Source organism: Corythoichthys intestinalis, chromosome 10 (assembly GCF_030265065.1).
Source record: "Corythoichthys intestinalis isolate RoL2023-P3 chromosome 10, ASM3026506v1, whole genome shotgun sequence".
In the NCBI taxonomy this organism is placed as follows: Eukaryota; Metazoa; Chordata; class Actinopteri; order Syngnathiformes; family Syngnathidae; genus Corythoichthys; species Corythoichthys intestinalis.
Genome location: NC_080404.1, coordinates 16783673 through 16804394, shown reverse-complemented (window position 1 = coordinate 16804394; position 20722 = coordinate 16783673). Strand labels below are relative to the sequence as shown.

General features: G+C 37.6%; 1 protein-coding gene across 5 annotated transcripts in view; it reads left to right on the top strand.

Annotated features, from left to right (window-relative positions):
* macrod2 (mono-ADP ribosylhydrolase 2) overlaps positions 1–20722 on the top strand; it is a 724457-nt gene that overhangs the window by 190540 nt on the left and 513195 nt on the right. For all 5 annotated transcript variants that reach the window (XM_057848773.1, XM_057848772.1, XM_057848771.1 and 2 more), the window contains exon 5: positions 10070–10186. In XM_057848773.1, coding sequence (XP_057704756.1) covers positions 10070–10186 — 117 coding nt within the window. The remainder of the gene's footprint in view (positions 1–10069; positions 10187–20722) is intronic.

Genomic DNA, 20722 nt, shown 5'->3' with positions numbered 1-20722 from the left:
GGTGTACTAAATGTTTACCTCTCTGGAGTAGCGTTAAAATCACAAGCACCACAGTGATATCTGCTGTTTAGACTTAAAAGTGCACAGTGTAATATTTACACCTCTTGAAATAGCTGTAATATTTCAGACTGAGCATGTTTTTTGGAAATACTTTTAAAACGGATCTTAATGGTTAAGCGGAGATTTTCCGTTTTAAAAGATAATTTACGCGACTCAAATTTGTTCCCGTTTAGCTTCCGTCCTCATCAACAGCCATTCACGAGACCAGTTTCCAGTCTTCGTCCGGGTTGCCACAGCTCTGTACGTCCCGGAAAGTAGAAGCAAAACACACGGGAGGCGATGAGCGATAGCGAAATGCGAAACTCATCGCCATTGAGCTGAAATCCAACACACGGGGCGCAATGTGACTGCAGCGGCAAGCATGCATTGCCCTCTGGATGTGCACCATTTTATTTATGTCACAAAAATCATGCCGAGAGGTATCATAAAGTATGTGCTGATCACACGTACACTGCTAAAATGACACGCTCCCCCATGTTTTTTTCTTTTGTTTTTTTAATGGTAAGAAATGTTAGACAGTCATTGAAACTAAGAGATACAAGATAAAAATAAAATATCAGTGTTGACAGTCCCCCCCACCCCCCCGCCCCACAAAGTGTGACAATATAAATTTCTGGGTTTGCCAGTGTCCTCGCAGATGATTTGTCGATCAATAAATCATTTGATGATTGGCTGTAGTGCCAAGCGACAGAAATAGAACCATTTTCTATTTTCTTATATCGCGTCACTGGTCCGCGTGTGCACGGCTACGAGTGTGAAATTTCACGAGCACGAACGTTGAAGGTTGCTTCCCTGGAAGAGGGTTGACAATTTCGCCTCTTCGCGCTCGTTCCATAGAAAATGTATTGAACGCGAGTGACGTCGCCTCACGTGTGTTTTGCCCTTAAGGGTGCACCAACTTTGTCACAGTCTGAATTATGTCTACCCTCTCAAACAAAAAAAAAAAAGTTACGAATCTCAAAGGATTCAAGACAACAACAGAAGCAAAGTAAAGATATGCATTCAGTTGCCGTGGTTGTACTACGTTATTTAGCATGTGGATCCATTGACTGGTGTTTTGCCGTTGCTATGTTCCTTAGCATGTGGATCCATTGGCCTGAGCAAAGATGGTCTTTAAGCGTGTATTTATTTAATAAATAATTAAATTAAAATGGAAAGAGTAATTAAATCGTCTTTGTGGATGCTGTCAATACATTACCAAATTATATATTTCTTTGTCAGTGTGTTTATACATTGAGAAAAGTAGCCGTCCCTCGCTCTTTTAATCTTTTAATTGAGTCATTTCTAAATGTTGGCCATTGACTTCATAACGTATTTACATGACACGGGAAACTGGGCCGAGTCGTAGGGGGGCCTATTTTCAAAAACTTCAAATTCAAATATTTTCAAAACCAAAGCTGCTACTGACCTAAAACCAAAACAGGCACCTAAGTTAGCCATATATGAGTCTCCATGAGCAGCGGCATCAAAAAATTCAAAGTCGTTTCCTGATAAAATCCCGATTACTGGTAAATAGTTTTATATATGTATAACACAACTTAAAATGGCTATGGAAGTCTCAGATTTTACACTAGATGCACAAAAATCACCAAATGCAGAGATAATCACCTATATTTTCAGGATCAATAGCATTATATGACATATGTTTTTGACCAAAATAGCAACTTAATTATTTTTTATTTACTGCATGTTTTCAACTGTTAATAAATCACTCAATTTAACATCAGAAACTTAATTCTTGAGGAAAACATGCAGAATCAATTATAAATAATATGTAAATAGATTATTAATAAATTCTATATACAATCACAACTTATAGAATAGAATAGCCCTTTTATTATAATTATACACTATATACTGTTAGCGAATGAGGCTAGCGGCCGCCAGCTTTTTTGGCGAAAATTCTTGTGAATAAATGCTTAAATCCCTGAATTCTACATAGATATGGACTTAAAACAGTCTCGGTTCTTGGTTAAAAGCAAATAAACCGTGCAGTTAGCGATTATTTTACGTATATATGTCGAAGTACAATGCTACTCTGTTAGCGAATGAGGCTTGTGGCCGCCTGATGTCAACAGAGCTTTTCTGGTGAAAATTCTTGTGAATAAATGCTTAAATCCCTGAATTCTTTATATATTTGGATGTAAAACAGTCTCAATTCTTGGTTAAAAGCCATAAAAAAAAACGTGCAGGTAGCATTTATCATTTATTTCGCGTAAATATTGCCAACAATGAGGCTAGTCAGTTACGAAAATTAGCCGGCTCCATGTGTAAAAAAAGAAGAAAATTCCTGCGAATAAATGCTTCAATCACTGAATTATTTGTAGATATGGACGTAACACTGTCTCGTTTCTTTGTTCAAAGAGCAAAAAATTAGGCAGTTACGCATCTATTTTATGTATACATTTTGAAGAATTACACCAATACCGTAGCGGTTCCCATTCTCCCATTGATTTTTTTTTTTACGTTTCAAAATGCATGCATGGTACAAAAAATATAATAATTACCTTGAATCCTCAAACAAATGACTCCTGACACAATCCTTCCTGTTTGTATGCGGTACAGCTTTTGTAGTTGTAGTAATAAAGCTCGGCCCCCTCTGATAAGGCATGACGCAAAAATGACGAAGTGTCACGTCAATAGGTAATGAAGTCTATCTGTTGGCATTATTCCATTGAACACATCTTACTTGAAAATTAAAAAATAAGATGGACCTTCTGCAGAGGACTTGTCACTTGTAACTTACTGGTAGTTATTTTCCTCCAGATTCTCAAATGTGAAGCAGCATTCTGACAAGCCGAAGGGGGAGGGCATTTTGTGCTCGTCTAGTTGCAGTACCATTTTTGGCCATCAATCCTACTTTGTGCACCTTTAAACTGATCACCTGACTATTTCTGAGCAACTATTTACAGTAATTAGTTTATGCAAGAAAAGAAAAATCTCAGACAAATTGTCCCTCTAGTTTTAGCCAAAAAGCAGCTTTATGTTGACACAGACCTTAAGTTGCCAACAGTAAAGTCCGTGAAACCAAACATCTCCCGGTTCACATAGCATAACAAAAAAAGGAGTATTCTCATAGATTTACTACAATCTCCTAATATCAAATCTGCTATATGCGATCTAATATTACAGTGAGAGCAGTTTTTTGTTGACACAGACCTTACCTCGTCAAAAGTCTATGCAATTGCTATAGCTCACAGCCTCCCTTCCTCCTCCATCCACTTCTCAGCAGGTAGAGTATGTTAAGTACAGCATTTTTTCCCCCCAAATTTCAGTTAAGTTAGTATTTGACGTACATTTCGGCCTAAATGGTGAAATCAGACCTGTGCAGAAATTCGGGGTATGTCGCCAGTGTAGGAGTGGAACTCGTTTGTAATTTGAGGAACCTCTATACAAGTTTTCACAAAAAAATAGCTGCATAGCCAGGATACTGTTCATATGTTCATTATTAAACATATTTACAGGGAAACAAAGGCACATAAGAGAGTAGAGGTGGCTTTGGCATCCATTTTGCTCCATTGTAGGTGAATTGGGTTCAAGCTTCCAGTAGCTAATGAACGTTATAGGTGTATGGATGAAAACAGAAAAGTGATGGAATGATCTTCATCAAGTTAGATTTTCCTGGATTATCATATAATTTATGAATTAAATGTACCCTTCTCAGGAGACTACCTCATTTTACAAAGCTTGATGGAATGGTGGAGTCTGTACAAATACATCATAAAATAACTGCATATTAAAAAAATAAAATACAATAAAAATCCGATCATGTACCCTGTTGTTTTTATACAGGGATTTGAGTTTATAGAAGCCGCGTTCGATAGCATGATATAAAGGGGGGGGGGGGGGGGGGGGGGGAGTACTTCCTCGTTCCCAAAATGAAATATCATTCTTTTATAATGAGATTCTGAGGCTGCACTTTTAATGTGTCAGGCATACACAATTTATGAATCTGCTGAGATAGCAGTGAAATTCATCTTAAATTAGGAATTAAATTCAAGTCCAAACGGCAACATCGTAATTAAACCGTTGCTGTGCAAAACCTGTGACCAAATTAACTGCTTGCAACCACACTATTTAATGTATGTGTGTATGTGTATATACTATATGTATATATATACTATATTTATAACCCCCCCCCCCCCCCCCATTACAATTTGTCTCTGTGGGTTCCTATCCCGCCTCTGTATCTTATTTGTATCACTCTTATATCCATATGGTGCACAATGCAGCTGTGGTGCTCCACTCATTCCTGGAAACAGGTAAATTCAATCTGTTCCTCCACTATGTCAATCATTTCACCATCTTTTGTTGTATTTATGGACACTGAGGGCTCATTCCCAGACTCATTAGAAGTACACAGTGCATCAGGGAGTGAAAGAGGAAAGGAGGAGCTCCGAGATGGAAATTGAAACTATCACTTTGAATCATTTTCTCTGGCTACATAGATGGAGCACACAGCCTGATGTTGTTGCTTGTTGGGTTCCCAAGGTGCTCGTAGGCTAGAGATCAGCAATGTTTGGTTGTGATGAGAAATACCTCAGGAGCATAAACTCCTGCGGGAACACTATATACTCGAACAGGCATTATTACATTTCCCTAACCTGAATCACTTGTCTTCAATAGGTGAAGAAGGAAAAATGTAGTTTTCCTTGCACCACTACTCATCAGTCTTATCTTGAGCTTGTTCCCTGCATGTGATCAGGTTGTAGCCTGTAAAAGAACTGTCATTGTTACATCAGGCGCTTCTACTAAACTTACTTTTGCCTGCACAAGCTCATGGCAAGTTGAAAAATGTAATTAAATAATACATCCTTTTGAGAATCGTTAGTTGCGTTTTCATCAGTTTGTGAAAAATAAGTGCGATACAGTGATCCTTCATTTTTTGTGGTTAATGGGGACACCCCCCCCCCCCGCCCCCAAGGGAAAATTGAAATTCCGCTGAGTAAAGGCGGAGCTTATTTACATTAAAATATATAATTATTATTATTATTATTATTTTTTTTTTTGGTGTGTTCTATTTTTGTATGTATTAACAGCATTGGAAAGTGATACATACTTTTTTCCCCAAAGTATGTTAAAAAAATAGGAATAAATAAAAGGTATTTAAGCACTTCAAATGTACTAAGTATGATATAAATGAGTTATACTGTATATATAAAAGAAAGCAATGATTTTTTCATGTATACATGCATATGTCTTTTTAAAGGGGAGCACAGATAGAAACACTTGTAGTTCTTAAAAGATAAACATTATGAGTCAAAATAATTCGAAACCCCACTTGTTGTTTTGTTTTTTATACAATTTGTAAAATTGATTTAACTAGTTGGTCGCCATTGTTGTTGATGTCGCACGGTGGTGACGTCACATGGGTACGCTGCCGGGCTATAAACACGTCATCTGTTCAACCCTTTCAATTTGAACCCGATAGGAACATTAATGAGCGTGACAGCACTCTGGATATTTCAGAAATGAGCAGCAAAAGCAAAATGAGCAAGAAAGACAGGATGAGACGAGAGTAGGGGAAAATAAACTGTGTTTTGCCAAAATGTGCTACATAGGTGAAATGTCCTTCAAGAGGTGAATTACTACCGTGCACTTTCAGCTTGTTTTGTTTAGATGCATACAGACAGAACATACTAAGAGATACCTTAAGAAAATACTTAAACGTAGTAATATCAAATAAGGGTCGTTTAAATATGCTATGTGACTAATGTTGTCAACAGATCAACAATCTGCTTTAAAGCTACCACAAGAAAAAAAAAAAAAACAACAACAACGCTTAAAAAAGAATAAAAACAGTGCTTAAAAGTATGAGAGGCAAACACACGCAAAAAGTATTTTGAGGCGATGAAAAGGTAATAAAAGACTCAATAAAAAACACAAATAGTAAGTACTTGCCACTTTTAACCGATGAGCACGTGTTGAAAGTCTCGCTAGCAGCCTAAACACCTGCTTCCCCACTTTACCAGAGGAGACTGCTTTGGATACATTTCTACCACCTCTGCCTTCACTCAAGGGCAGTCTATTGATTATTTATGGTGAAATTTGTAGCTTACAAAATGCCTCATTGGCACCAATCAAGGCACTGTGGGAACAGGAACTGGGTGGGATGATTTTAGAGGAATTATGGGAGGCTGCACAGAAAAGAGTTCATTCCTCATCAATTTGCGCACGGCATGGTCTTATTTAGTGCAAAATTATCCATAGAGCACACTGGTCTAAGGACAGGTTGTCCAAGATTTATAAAGATATTGCCCCTACATGTGCACGATGTAACCCTTCACCAGCTAATCACACCCACATGTTCTGGTCTTGCCCATCTTTACATAACTTCTGGGTGGAGGTATTTAAGACCGTTTCAGAAATATGCTGCAGACAAATAAGTCCAGACTCCACCATAGTGCTTTTTGGAACATCCTCATCTGTGTTGGAACTATCCAAAATGGATCAGGATAGAATTGCCTTTGTTACCCTTTTGGCAAGGTGACTTATACTTCTTGCATGGAAATCTCCCATCTCACCCTCTCACACGCTTTGGACAAAGTCGATTTTAAACTGTGTTCACCTAGAGAAGATCCGGTGTATGCTTGGGGGCTACAGAAACAAATTTTATGCAAAGTGGACCCCTTTCTTGACGTATGCTAGGGCCTTGAACTTTCCTCAGATTCCGGAATAACGAGTTTTGTTTTTTTGTATATTTTTTTATTCCTGTTAGTGACATACGGTATGTGGTCGCACCTCCCACAATGAAAAAGATTTAGAAAAAAAAAAAAAAAAAGTCTCGCCGTGTAGAAGGAATTGCAGTAACCCGGTAGTATATGTCGAGTGACTGACAATTTTTGTCATCACCCTGAGCGTCCATTACGTGCTCAAAACATGGCGCCCTCCGTAGGTCAAAACATGTATTAAATATAGATTTGTGGTTCATTAGAGCCTACATGTCTTAAGTCTGAGCTTCCCTTTAAATAGAATACTGTATTTATTCTTTTTTAATTTGAAAAAAATCCGCGATGAAGCACGAAGTAGCAAGGCATCACTGTACTTAATAAAAATTCACTGTTAAGTCCTAAGGCATATACATTTCAAAATGGTGTTTCATAGGGATGTCCCGATCCAGGTTTTTGCACTTCCGATCCGATACCGATATTGTTTTGCACTTCCGATCCGATACCGATACTGGCAGATACCGATACCGGCCTATCTGAGCATGTATTAAAGTTTAAAGTTATTTAGCCTCCTTACTTAGTTGTCAGACTCATGTTGAAAAGGGTTTTAGTACTCTTGATAACAACTAGCCAGCTGAATTAGTTAGTTAGAATTAGTTTGAATAACACTCAATGGTTGGTAACAAGAAACTGACCTGTTTATTCAATGACAAACACAAAACATTATAAATGACAAACAGAAATGGCATAGTCAGTCAGTAAAACGTGCAAATAATATTGTAAACTGTCAGTGGAAAATCCCACTAACCCCCCAAGCTATTAGATGGTTTTAATGTTTTGTGCATTAGTCAGAAAAATTGTATAAAAAAACCTCTCAGGTTTAAATAAACGACTATTTCAGTATCAAGTTAACATTTTAAAACAGTAAATAAAATACTCAAGTCCCCATTCTGTATCAGCAGCTTTGAACTACATTCAATTAATTTAATTTTGCGAATCAACTGTTTAAGTTGTTAAAATTGCTCCCGTTATTCCATAATTTCCCTTCTGTCTACTATTTACATGTGAAAGTTTTAAAACTGTTTTGAAGATAAATTCAAGTCAAGATTTTGCCGATTTAGGAGTATTTTAGATAAAAAGTTAATTAGGTTCGCTTTGAAGGTTCACTACAACAGCCTACAAGAGAAGTCTCCAGCTTTAAGATGGCAGCTGTTTACTAACGCACCTAGTTTTCAATGCATGTGTATGTCGCTAAATGCTTGATTAGGTTGGTTGTATTAAAACTTCTTACAGCTTTACCACCACACTTGACTTTATTGTGGCATATGTTGCACTCTGCCTCTTCGTCTTTGTCGTCCTTTAAGGTGAAATGATCCCACACAGCTGACAATTTTACAGATAAAGTCTCTCGGTAAATTGGGAGACGGTAATGTAGTGTGTTGAAGGTGTGCCGTAGAATGTGGACCGGATTTTAGGGAAACCGAATCAAAAACTGGAATGGATTATGTATATCGGTGAGCTGGAAAACCTGGACTGGATTTAAAAAAAAAAACTGGATCGGAAGTCTGGATTGGAATTTTTCCGTGTCGGCCGATCCGATACCGATCCGATTGTTTTTGCCCATATCAGCGTCCGATCCGATCCAAATATCGGATCGGGACATCTCTAGTGTTTCAGTTGCTCTCACAATATCTTTTGATATGGTAACGTATGAAAAAAAAAACTCATGTAAAACTAAAAACTAAAAACTCAATGTATCCATGACCAATTTTTCATTGCTAATTTTTGGTTTTAAAAATTACTAGGTACAGTATAATGGAAACACAGTTAATATAATCGAATACAAAACTATATGGACAATATTTAACTGAAAATCGCTGTTTTCATATATTTTGCCCAGACGACAGTAAACAACCAGATATGTTCATAAATTCAGATTTATTTTACATTGAATTTATTTATTTTAGCGTACACATGGTGAGATAGAAAGTATTTGCTCGTGGCTGCTTATATTTTTTGTGGAACAGCTTCACCTTAAGTCCTATTATTATTTTTTTTAGTGTACATTGTTTGAAACACTGTTAGCTATTATTATGCAAATCATTGGACGATTATTGTGGATTAAATTCCCAGCCTGTAGCGAACACTACATCAGTTTTGCACTGTGTTAAGCAGCTCCCACTGTCACTAGAGCAATCCTTCTCCATATCCACATCACTGTCAGAAGCTTGTTACTTTTTCGAAAAGCCATCAGCCTCCGTCTCTGTCAACCGGCTGTCCCTCACTCCATTTAAGATGATTGATAGAGCCTGAAAACCTTTCGCCCAGCTGTTGACTCATCCTTGAGAACTAAAAGGAACTCAGATAAAGGACCCCTCCCCCCCATCACCAAGTACTGTATCTTCTGTCTTATCACTGTGGACAAGCACACTTGTGAAAATACTGTATTGCTATTCTGAGATGGCTTGGAGTCGCAATGTGATTACAAGTTTTGAGTTGTTTTAGTTTTCTTCTGTTTTTCTTTTCTAACCTTAACCTTTGGATAAGGGCAGTCCTCGGTTTGGGTCAAATGGAAACAAACAAACAGAAAGAGAAATAGACACCTTTGTTTGTCCATCTGTTATTGTTCTTCCTCTTGGCATTGTTATCCTCTAATGGCTTGTGAGGATTTCTTCAGGACAACTTGAGACAGATTTTATGATGTTTCACTGTGATTGATAACATGCTCTTGGAGGGATGTCAGGCTTTCAGAGTAGGATAATGTGGATTTCTATCTCTCTGCCTTCTTGTGTAAGACGTGCCATCAATCAGCAGCAATGGCGGCCTTAACCCGGTAAAATTAAAAGCTTGCAGGGGGTGGGGTCTGAGTTTTCCGGGGAATCAGGACACACATCAAAAGGGAGCGCGACAGAATCGGAACACTGATCCACATCACACCAGGCTCACTGCTACAAAGTAGAGGACAGATATACCCTTCCCAGCATGGGGCAGAAAATACAGTTAATGATCTGATTGTAGATGGCTGTTGACAGGGGAGAGGGATTACAGGAAGAACAGTCTCATTCTCACTGTGTGTGGAGATGTTATTAGATCCTAGCTCGGCTAATTTAATTTCGAGGCCCGTCAATATTTACCAGAAACAAGGGCACTGCTCTCTTGCAGACTCTCTTGTCTTCCAGAATGCCATGCTAAGGAAATGATTTGAAATGGAGATAAAAAGATCAACATTCCCCTCGTGCCTGTCTCAACATAAAAGCTCAGTTGTCTTGGACGTGCCATATGCATGATTTTAAAATTGTCTCAAGCCTACCTCTACTTACTTTTATATGTCTGTTTTTCAGTTGATGGTTGCATACACAGAGCTGCAGGTTCCTGTCTCTATGATGAGTGTCAAACACTAAATGGCTGTGAAACTGGCAAAGCCAAGATCACCTGCGGCTATGATCTCCCTGCAAGATGTGAGTACCAGTAATTAATGCCTTCCTTTCGCTCGGCATGTGTGCTCGTGTGAGTGTCGCCAACGAAACCTGCTGCTCCCTCATACTAATTTCACACATAGATGCAATGAAATGTAGCGTAATAGTACACTCATAAGCAACAACATTAGTGCTCTCATAATAATCACATCCTACTGTTATGAACTGATCAATGTTGTGGTTTGAACTTACAATGGGGTAGAAGTATACTGCATCCTCCTAATATTTTGTCCCTCTCATTTATCTTTTTAATGCAGCGCTTCTCAATTATTTTGGTTGCGCCCCCCCCCCCCCCCCCCACGAAGATGTAAACTTGTTTCACGCCCCCCACCCCATTGCTCTGTCGCCACTGTAAATAGTATCATTTGGCTACAAAATTAGCATTATTATTAGTAGTAGTATTAGCATAACATTATGTCCTTTTTAATTTCAAATATATAAGAGTAATATAGATCAACTTTGAATAAAGTATAACTTTATTAACATTGTTTTGTTTGTAACAGACACGACTAAAAGTGCAACAATTTGCCTGAATTAAAAAAGACAGGAAAAAAAAGACACATCCAAACTGTAAAAATACACTCAAGGTTCAGTTTTTGACCATTTGATACTGACAAATAAATTTTTATTAAATAAATAAATAATAATAATAAATTAAAATTGATGAGCAACATTAACTCACAAGGACAATATGCCAAACAATTTGACTAAAAAAAAAAAAAAAAATTTATAGTACAAAAATGACAGTGTCATTGGAAAGAGGGACATTTTTTTTTTATTTTTGCTGCAGTCAGTAACTAGAGGTGTACCATATAGGTGTGCACCGCACAATTTGATTCTATTGCGATTCAGGGTGCTACTATTCAATTATTGAACGATTATCTTCACGGTATTAACGATGATCACAATTTTTTTATGCATCTTTCCCCCCTACCTTTCAGAATATCTTTTTTCTTACTTTGTGGCTACTTTATAATTTTAAGCAAGGTACAGTATATCTGCAGGTTTTAATTTATCAAAGCAGCCAAACAAATTTATGTTGCTTACGTTTTATATCCAATCAGCTAATTATCCAGCAGGAACAATGGAAACATATGACACAAAGCTGACCTTAGCTGTTTCAAAGGCAGTACTCATTTCTCTCAGCAATATAATAACATTTACATTGGTGGAATGAATTCCACATTTTCTGGAAACAAACATAAAGTTCCTTTAAAAATAAGACTTCTTTTAACCAATATACTTGTATATATGTTTTCACAAATTTCTCTACTATTTCGCATGTTTGTAGTGTTGCCGCTGTACTTAATCCTGGTTTTACAAGTTTGGCATATGGGGTAACTTTTGCACACCAACAAACAATGCACAAATGAATATGGAAATACACGTTAGCAAATTTTTTAATTAGCATAGCGCTCGGAGGCAAGGAGCAGCGAACTATTATGGGGTTATATTGCATAGTATGGGGTTATATTGCTGACACTATTCTGAGCAAGCAATAATGGAAATTGAGCAAAAATAACCTAGATTTTGAGCACAAAAAACTATACTGAGCGAGCAGTTAAAGATTTTAAGCGAGCAATCGTAGATTTTGAGCACAGAAAATAATATTGAGCAAAAAAGATCTACTCTGTGCCGCTCAATTCCCCCCTCCTGCTCTCGCTACGTATTTAGGTGTCCAGGCAGCAGACGTGTCTTGAATTTTGTTCCGCTAGCAGTGGCTGTCATTAAGATATTAGGGGAAATCATCGTGGTTTTTTTTAACACTTATGAATAGTAATTCAATCGTCACGTTTCGAATCTCGATGAATCTAATAATCGATGTATCTGTATGTAAATATATGTCTGTATGCTGCCATAGCAGATTTATGGGGCGTTAAGCCCCCAAATTATTTTTAATTTGTCCGTTTAACCCTCAAAACCCCCGTTTACAGACGTCGCGCAACCGTTTTTGTTTTAACCCAGCCATGAAAACAAGGTGACTAATTTTATTTATTATTCAAAATGTCTGTCATTTTTAGCTTAGAATCATTAATTGATGTCTGATTTTATTTAAAAAAAAAAAAAAAAAAAAAAAACAATTATTCACCCGCATATTTTAAACTTTTAAACGAATTACGTCAAAATGGAAGAAAATGGCGTCTGTAAAAAAGTCTATCTACCTCATAACTATCCCTAAATTGTATTTTTTTGTTACTGTCACATTTTCCTCGATATGTTAGATGATAAATAATCGATCCAAACAAAGAAAAATTGAAAAAACACATTTAAAAGGGTAAATAGATGAAAAAGAACATCTCGACCACTCCTTGATGTCTGCGATTTCTGCATCGCGACCCTTGTTATATGACCATGTTTCACCCATAAAATCCCCCAAAAATCCAGCTGTGGCCATTCACAGCTGTGTCTTGACACTCAGTGACACATGTGACATGGAGTTTTTGGATCGAAACAAGATAAGTACGCAATAATATCTTGTTAAAGTCATGGCGTCTGTAATTCTGCTCTCGTGTGCTTTCACCTCCAGATGGGGTTTTGCTGTTAAAAAAAAAAAACATAAAAAAAAAAAAAAAAATGCCCTCGTGTCCAAAATTTTTCTTCCCCAGAAAATTGAAATTTCAAGCTTTCCAATGATGTATCACACATTCATATCGGACAATTTTGAAATTTGGCCAAATTGGGGGTCTCAGACCGGAACTTCAAGTCACCTGAGTGTTTTCCGCCATATATATATGTATTGTGTATTTTAATAAATTTTATTTTAATTATACTTTGGGGAAAAAAGTGAAAAAAAAACATAATAAAATGTCTTATATATCTCTTTCCAATGCTAAATCTGAATAAATACATTGAACACACACACAAAAAAATAAATAAATGGAGAAAAAAAAAAAACATTGGGGCTGCGCTACTTCGCAGTTTTTCACTCATCGCGGCGGGTTCTGGTCCCCATTAACCGCAAAAAAAGAGGGATCACTGTAATTCAGTTTCAACGACATCCATGATATTGTAAAATAGCTTTTTGAGGCAAGGCAAAGCAAAACAAAATACAATTTATATATGAACCATACAAATTTACTTTACCCACACCTGCACATAATTGAATATCTAAAGTGAGGAACAAAAAAAAAAAAACATTTTAATATGAATATATTGGCTTTAAAAGGTAATTTGTATAAATCACAAGTGTTTTGTTAGAAAACGATTATAATCAGCACTCTAATGGCTGAATGAGAACATAATCTATATACAAACAGATATTTTGTTGCTTCATTTGATTGATTCTTTGTTTTTTCATCCCTCATTTATTCCAAACCACACAACTTTCACTGTCACACTATAACGATGATACGAGGAACTTAGTTCGGAACATTACTTTTTATCTGTTTCTATCTGTAATGTATTTTTTTGTGTGGGTGTGTCTGCGTGTGTGTGTGCTTATGAAATGTCCACAACTTACAGATATGGGCTGAACTTGTTTGGTAATTTAGACGTGTGGCTTCAAGGGGCAATCATGAGTGTAATTCGGTCGAGACAAGTGTCCCAGTGGTCCTAACAATAAAGGATTTCCATGAGACAGTAGAGGGAGGACTTGGGGGCCCAGATGAAATGAAGTTGTGTTTTAAAGGATGACAGACAAATGGAGCAGATAAACTGTGATCCTCTCGTTTAGGGCAGGTTGATCAGGATACACCAAAACAGGGTGCACCCGTGACAGTTTAATAAGCTACCATGTCACCTGGGAGCAATCACATTGTCACTGGGTACTGTTATTGTAATTAAATCGGGGTAAAACACCTCATCTGTGCTGATAAGTTATTGTGAATCGAGTTGTTCTTCAATGGGAGCACTCAATCCAGTTTCTCAACCTGATACCCCTTTCCCACTGGCCAAAAAACCCGTGTCAACCCACTAACAATCACCTTTTGGTGGCAGTGGGAAAGGTGCAGCGACCCGCCTCGACCCGTGTCAATCAACCCGCCAAGTTAAAATCACCTTGGCTCTGATCGTCACACAGTGTGAAAGCAAAACCCTGGGTCAACAGTCAACATCCTAATTACGTGGTGACGTAGGCTAGTACGTGATGCGTCATAACAAAAAACAAAAACCATGTGCTCTAGCCCGGATCCACATACGGCAAACAGTCGGTGTAGCAGCGTTATCAATAGCCATAACAGATGAAACAAAGGCTCTTCTCCTCCTTCCGTGACCTACACGACTCTTTTCAATTTCAAACCAAAATTCACGTCGCCTACGTTGCCTCAACACAAGCAGAGTGTTGATCCTTTGCTGCATTTCGACCATTTTGAGGGCAGTAAAAAGCATGCAAACAGAGAACACAAACGGAAAGGAGGCTTCCATTTTGCTCTGCATTGTTTACTTCCTTGAACTGAATGAATTTGGTCGCATTTGTCGACGCACTTCTTAGCGTGGTGATGTCACATAACCTTACGCACGGCTGAGGAGGGGTGGGGGGTTGGACGGATGGAAAAAAAAAAAAAAAAAAAAAGACACGGCTTTTTTTGTCAATGGGAAAGGTGCCAAATGGCAATTGCCAGTGGGTTGCTTCGGCATGGAAAAAAAACACGCGTTGACCCGCTAGTTTCAGTGGGAAAGGGGTATTACTGTAGTTCGTTTCAAAGCTTTTAGGTTACCCGGAGTTTTTGAAATTTTTGTATGTCTGCCTCCATTTTGCGCCATTTTATGGGAGTTAATGTGGAAAAAAGATGTATTTATTATATTAATTGACACATTATTTTTATTAGGGCTACCAGCTTGATCCAACAGTTTTAAAAGTACGTCCGAGCCACCGGGCCATTTATGTTGTTCGGGCCATTCATGTTGTCGACCTCTATTCACACTTTGTGGCAATTAGGCAACACTCGTCCCAAAATGTAATGTCCACATTTCTAAGACAAACACCATTTATAGGGGAGACCATCGGCACTAGTAACTGTGTCAGTCATTTAGGCAGAGTAAATTATTCAATCCACTCTGTTTAATCAAATGTGGCTAGGCTTTATTTTGTGCTTCCACAAGAGTGAAATGATCATCTAATAGAAATCCACCCTCAATCAAGAGCTTAGCCATTTCACTTGATGCTGCTTTAAACAATAGTTTTAGTGAGAAATTGAGTTTGCCCATTGGTACTGTACTGCATCTTTTGTGAGTGCGTGTGTGTCAAGTTAAAGTAATGTGTGCTCACAGAGAGAGGAGCACTGAAATCACCGGTGTCCTTGCTCAAAGATGAGATGGTCTGACGAAATGAAAACTGGCCATAGTCATCTACCCTATCTCTAACTTCCCCCCCAAGACAAGAAAATTGGTCCTCCTAACATCCCAATAAGCAGTTTAGGCTGTGAATCCCGCTGGCAAATGACTCGACTCTTTCGGAGGGCCAAACACATGTGGGACTGATTATTACGGGGCTGGCCAGGGATTATTAATCAATGACAGTAATTACCCACCTACCGTAGCGGAAAGACACCAAAAAACCCATCTCCTCTATCAAATTGACAAGGAAATTGTCCATTCACCCTGATTTTGAACAAGTTGCTCATCTGTTCATAGATCAGGATTAAATTAAAATAAAATGTCAAGTGTTGCCTTGCATGCTACATATTTATGATTCTTCTAAATATGGTATGCTACTTTGTGCAATTGACCTTTCGCAAAGGCTCTGCCCCCTTTAGTTGAGGTTGCTAGTCAGACAAGCTTTGTCACTCAAACAGCAAAGCCATTGCGAGTAGACAGATATACCTGAGTTTTTTTTAAGTGATTTGTTTTGCTACAAAACCAGTGTAACATCTTCCAGAATGAGGCAAAAGGGTTTACAATATTCAATGGAGGGTTACATTGAAAATATTTTAAAAAATGAACAAGCTATCGAGGCAAAAGCATACAGGTTAGACATTTACAGCCAAGCAAAGGGTTGGGATACTAAAGCGCCCATTCACAAAATGTTACATGAAAATTTAAAAAGGCACTTATTAGGGCGCTATGTTTACTTAAACAAAAGGAATCATCACTTTAATGATACCGCACTGAAAAAATCTGAGTGAAGACATGAAGTCAACTAACTTGAGCTAATAATGAAATGGCCACACTTATAGCGTTTCAGACGTTATAGCGATGATATACTTTTAGCTACAACGTTGATGTTCAGTTTTATGAATGTTCTTGCTTCTACTGAAGCAGTTTTTAAGACAGCTCGCTATTAGCCTCTGGCGTTAGCTTCATCTTACCCTAAAAAGCCTGTGACACCATAAAATAAATCTTAAATAGCATAATTATGTGATTTAAAATCATATTTTGAGACAATTCGACAATATACAACAATTTGGCGAAGCGCAGATGATACGAGTCCTTTAATCTGCCGTTTAGCAACGCCTGTCATTAAAGCGCTCTAGCGCCTCCAGCTAGGTGATGACGTGGGCAGAGTAACGATTTCAGCTGATTTAGAATTCAGCCCATTTAGGGGGAAGATTCAGAATGAGGAAAATTTGACAGAGCGCCGCAAAATGTCATCATTGTTTTGATCTCTCTACTCGATATTTTTACAGGATATTCTTTTTTTTTCTAAGTATTTTCCCCCAATTGCTAAATAAGTTGTATAGTCATAACAAATCAGTCTTTTGCTAAATGGAATATGAAATATTAAAAATGCATTTGTTCTGTACGACAGGGCAAAATTACTGCATAATGGTCAAAACTGCCGACTTCTTAAATCTCCCGAATGGTATTTTATGCTACTGGAGTTAGTACGAATTTTCCAAGTCTTTCTCGCCTTTCGAAAACGAAAAATCACACAAAACTATACTAGTATATATTATAATAGAGTGGGACAAATAAGTATTTCGTCAACCACTAATTGTGCAAGTTCTCCCACTCGAAAATATTAGAGAGGCCTATAATTGTCAACATGGTTAAACCTCAACCATGAGAGACAGATTGTGGAAAAAAAACCCAGAAAATCACATTGTTTGATTTTTAAATAATTTATTTGCAAATCATGGTGGAAAATAAGTATTTGGTCGATACCAAAAGTTCATTTCAATACTTTGTTATGTACCCTTTGTTGGCAATAACGGAGGCCGAACGTTTTCTGGAACTCTTCATAAGCTTTTCACACACTGTTGCTGGTATTTTGGCCCATTCCTCCATGCAGGTCTCCCCTAGAGCAGTGATGTTATTAATATTAGTTTTTATGTCACAGGCACTTTAAGAGAACACATCTGTATGCTTGTTTATTTTGGAGACATTTACCTGGGCGTGACGCCGTATGTCCAGACTTCTTAAACCATTGAGTTTTTTTTGGCTTTGGAAAGGGAAAAATCGCATTTATAATGATATAATCTTGGGGTGCTGTGTGTCAGATTTAGATCTTCCATAGGCGCATCGTTTCACCATTTGATACCCGTAGCTTGGTGAACCTTTTCGTCTTCCGTAAAGTTTTATGAAATTTGACAATCCCAAAACCACCAAATAAATCAATTAGGCAACGGTTTATCCGAAAGCTTGACTGAGCTTGCTCTTTAACAATAGTCTCGAAGACATATGATTGGTTGATAGCTGTTTAGGAGGCGGAGTTTGACAAAGGTCAAGTGATTGAAGACACATTATGTTTATGCATATTTTGTCAACAGACAAATTGAAGTGATGTAAACTTGATTTTTTGATCCAAATGACTCTAGACACTACATTTTCCCCTTGCTTTGAAATTTGTAGTTGATAGTCCAATGGATTTATGCAGGCTAATGAGCTCATCTGGTCCAACAATTACATCCTGCTAACTTTTTGTCCTTTAAACACACATTACTGTGTCTCAATTTATTTAGCGTGAATTCATAATTTGTTAAGCTGTTTAACTCTATCACTGCCATTGACAGTGGTATTGTAGATGGCAAATCCATTTGAAATAGGATGGCTGACTTTGAATGAGCATGTTTCAGTGCTATTGAAGGTGATCGACGTCCAATCCATTTGGACTTGGAGGATTGCTGCCAACTCTCCCAGTCCAAATGAATTGGATGTCTATTGCCGTCAAAGTCAGCAAATCTAAACTTAGGAAATACTTGTATAGCTGTTTGAACACTAGGAAGGTATTTGATCTGTTTCCTTAATTTGAGTGTTGTAAGTGGCAATATGTCAAAAGTACTGTGTGGTCAATCTAAAAACAACAAATTTTTGGAGCAACTCTGGTTCGTGTTTCACAGTCCATAGGAGCATATACTTTAAGAATAACATACCATTGCCGATTTGATTATAATCTGAATCAGTATGCTTATTATGGTAATGGGAGATGAATGAACTTAAGTTTTGTCATCAGATCGATTTATTAATTGTGCTTGTCCACATTAAAGATATTTAGCACGGACCTTGGGGGACTCATTTTCAATTGCACTTATCTACCCCAGGTATGACTCCAAAGCTTTTATTTTATTCTAATGGTATGCCTAGAAATTGAAGAAGATATCCTATTTGTTGTTCTTACACTGTAGTTCCATGTAAAGTATTTTACCCAGTTCTGTGAAACCCCCAGAGGAGTTTTAGACTGACACTTCAAAATGCGTTTGCTGTTTATTGTTTTGCTTCTCTTTTTCGCTCTTCCCATTGAGCACTGTGCATGCTTTAAATAATGGATGAAATATGAATTCAAGGCAGAAGAACTGTGTTTTCTCGTAGTTGTCTTCTTCAGTGTTTTCTAATTGATAGTCCTTAAGATTGTTCTTCGAATTGTACTCACATTTAGAAATAGTTGTTTTTACTGTAAACATTTGTACCTTTCTGCTACAAACTCACTTCACATGTACAGTACTAGAATTGAATGTTTCCAACATGTCCCTCTGAGATAAATGTCTGCTTTCTCTCCAACTCCCTGGATGTAAAGTTATGAATTTCATCCTTTGTTCTGTTTTTTTTTCTGTTGTTGTTTGTTTTTATTGCTAACCACTTGATAAGTGGGGGATGTACAACCTTACCCACACAGTAGCACAGTCTTTGATTAGTCACTGGGTGCTATGCGATGCACGCACACTCGTCCAGCTCTGTCCCCACTGTGACCCTGCACGTCTTTACACTCCTTCAGCACTCTTTTCAGACTTCGGCACAACAACAAACAACGTTCGGTGCTGCAATTTATTCATATTTTATATGCTGCTGCACAAGCCTGCTTGTCTCATGCATTCATTGATGTCATATGTGGTCTGGGCTTCATTTTCATTCCAAAAAACCTCATTAATATTTTTCACCTATGGCTATGTGCACAGGACCTTGTTAATTAGTACCATTGGTGCTAATAATGCTAATGTGAGTGATATTAGCGTGTCAAATTCATCAAGAAATTCATTTTTCCCAAAGTCCCTAAATGATCAACAGATTATACCTACCTAAATGAAACACTATGCCTGTTGCTGTAAACTTTTCTTCTTATTCGGTGTATTCTTTACTTGTGTGATCAAGTGTAACATTTAGGAATGCAGACAAAACTCCTTTGGGAGTCGCGCCCTGGCTCAGTTCACAGCTTCTTTATCTCCCGCTCCCTTTTAGTTCAAACTGGAACTCTCTGGTGTTTACTGTAAGCGCACCTGTGCTAATAATCATCCGCCGGTGATAAATTTTGCTTCCTGATAGTGCGAGGAATGTTTCCTGGGCCCTATTTACTTCGGGAAACCAGGCTGTCTGCTGAATCCTTCCACTCAGCAAATACAGACAAGCCTCGCAAACCTTTTTACAATTGTTTTTTTCTGCACCCCATTACACAGTTTTTCAGTTGGAGAATTTAATGAAAGAATGTGTTACTATAATGAAAGGATGTGTTACTATTTTTGCTTCAACCTTCATAATTTTAATAGGTGAATACATGCCATTTTAAAGCCCCTTTAAGGCTGTCACGCTTCCATCATCCATTGTTTTGTCCAAATGTTGTAGGTTTTCTTCAGTTTTACCTTTTGCTTCATTGATTCAGTGCCATGAAAGGACAGTTTACAAAATTATTTTGATTGTTTGAGTTGACCTTATTACTGGAAGCGGTTTACTCTGCTGCACAGTTAAAGTCCATATTCAGTATGAGATATAATTGGAAGGTGATTGGGATACATATTGATTGTCCCTGAATAAACATTTTTAGTTGTTTAGCTTTATTTTTTTTTCTTCATTGATTTTCTAGTAATTGTCATGTAGTGGTACTCTCTCATATTGAGGTTGTGCATGGTCTATGCTGAACACCCACACTAAAGAGCCTTCATTTGGAGCTTGCTACAGTACAGTAGGGGTGCACCAATCACAATTTTCTGGCCATTTTTTTAACATAAACTCCATGCACCTTTAATATTCCAATTAATATGGTTTTACTGTAAAAGATTGAGTCTTACCTGTGAACCAAGGCTGGTTTTGTTAACTGCACATGCTGTAGTTGTCCAATATTTACAGTTTTCTTTTTGAACTGAAATTATATATTCTTTTTACAAAAAAAGAAATAAAATGAAACTGTATTTTGCTTTACAAAAAGAGATTGAC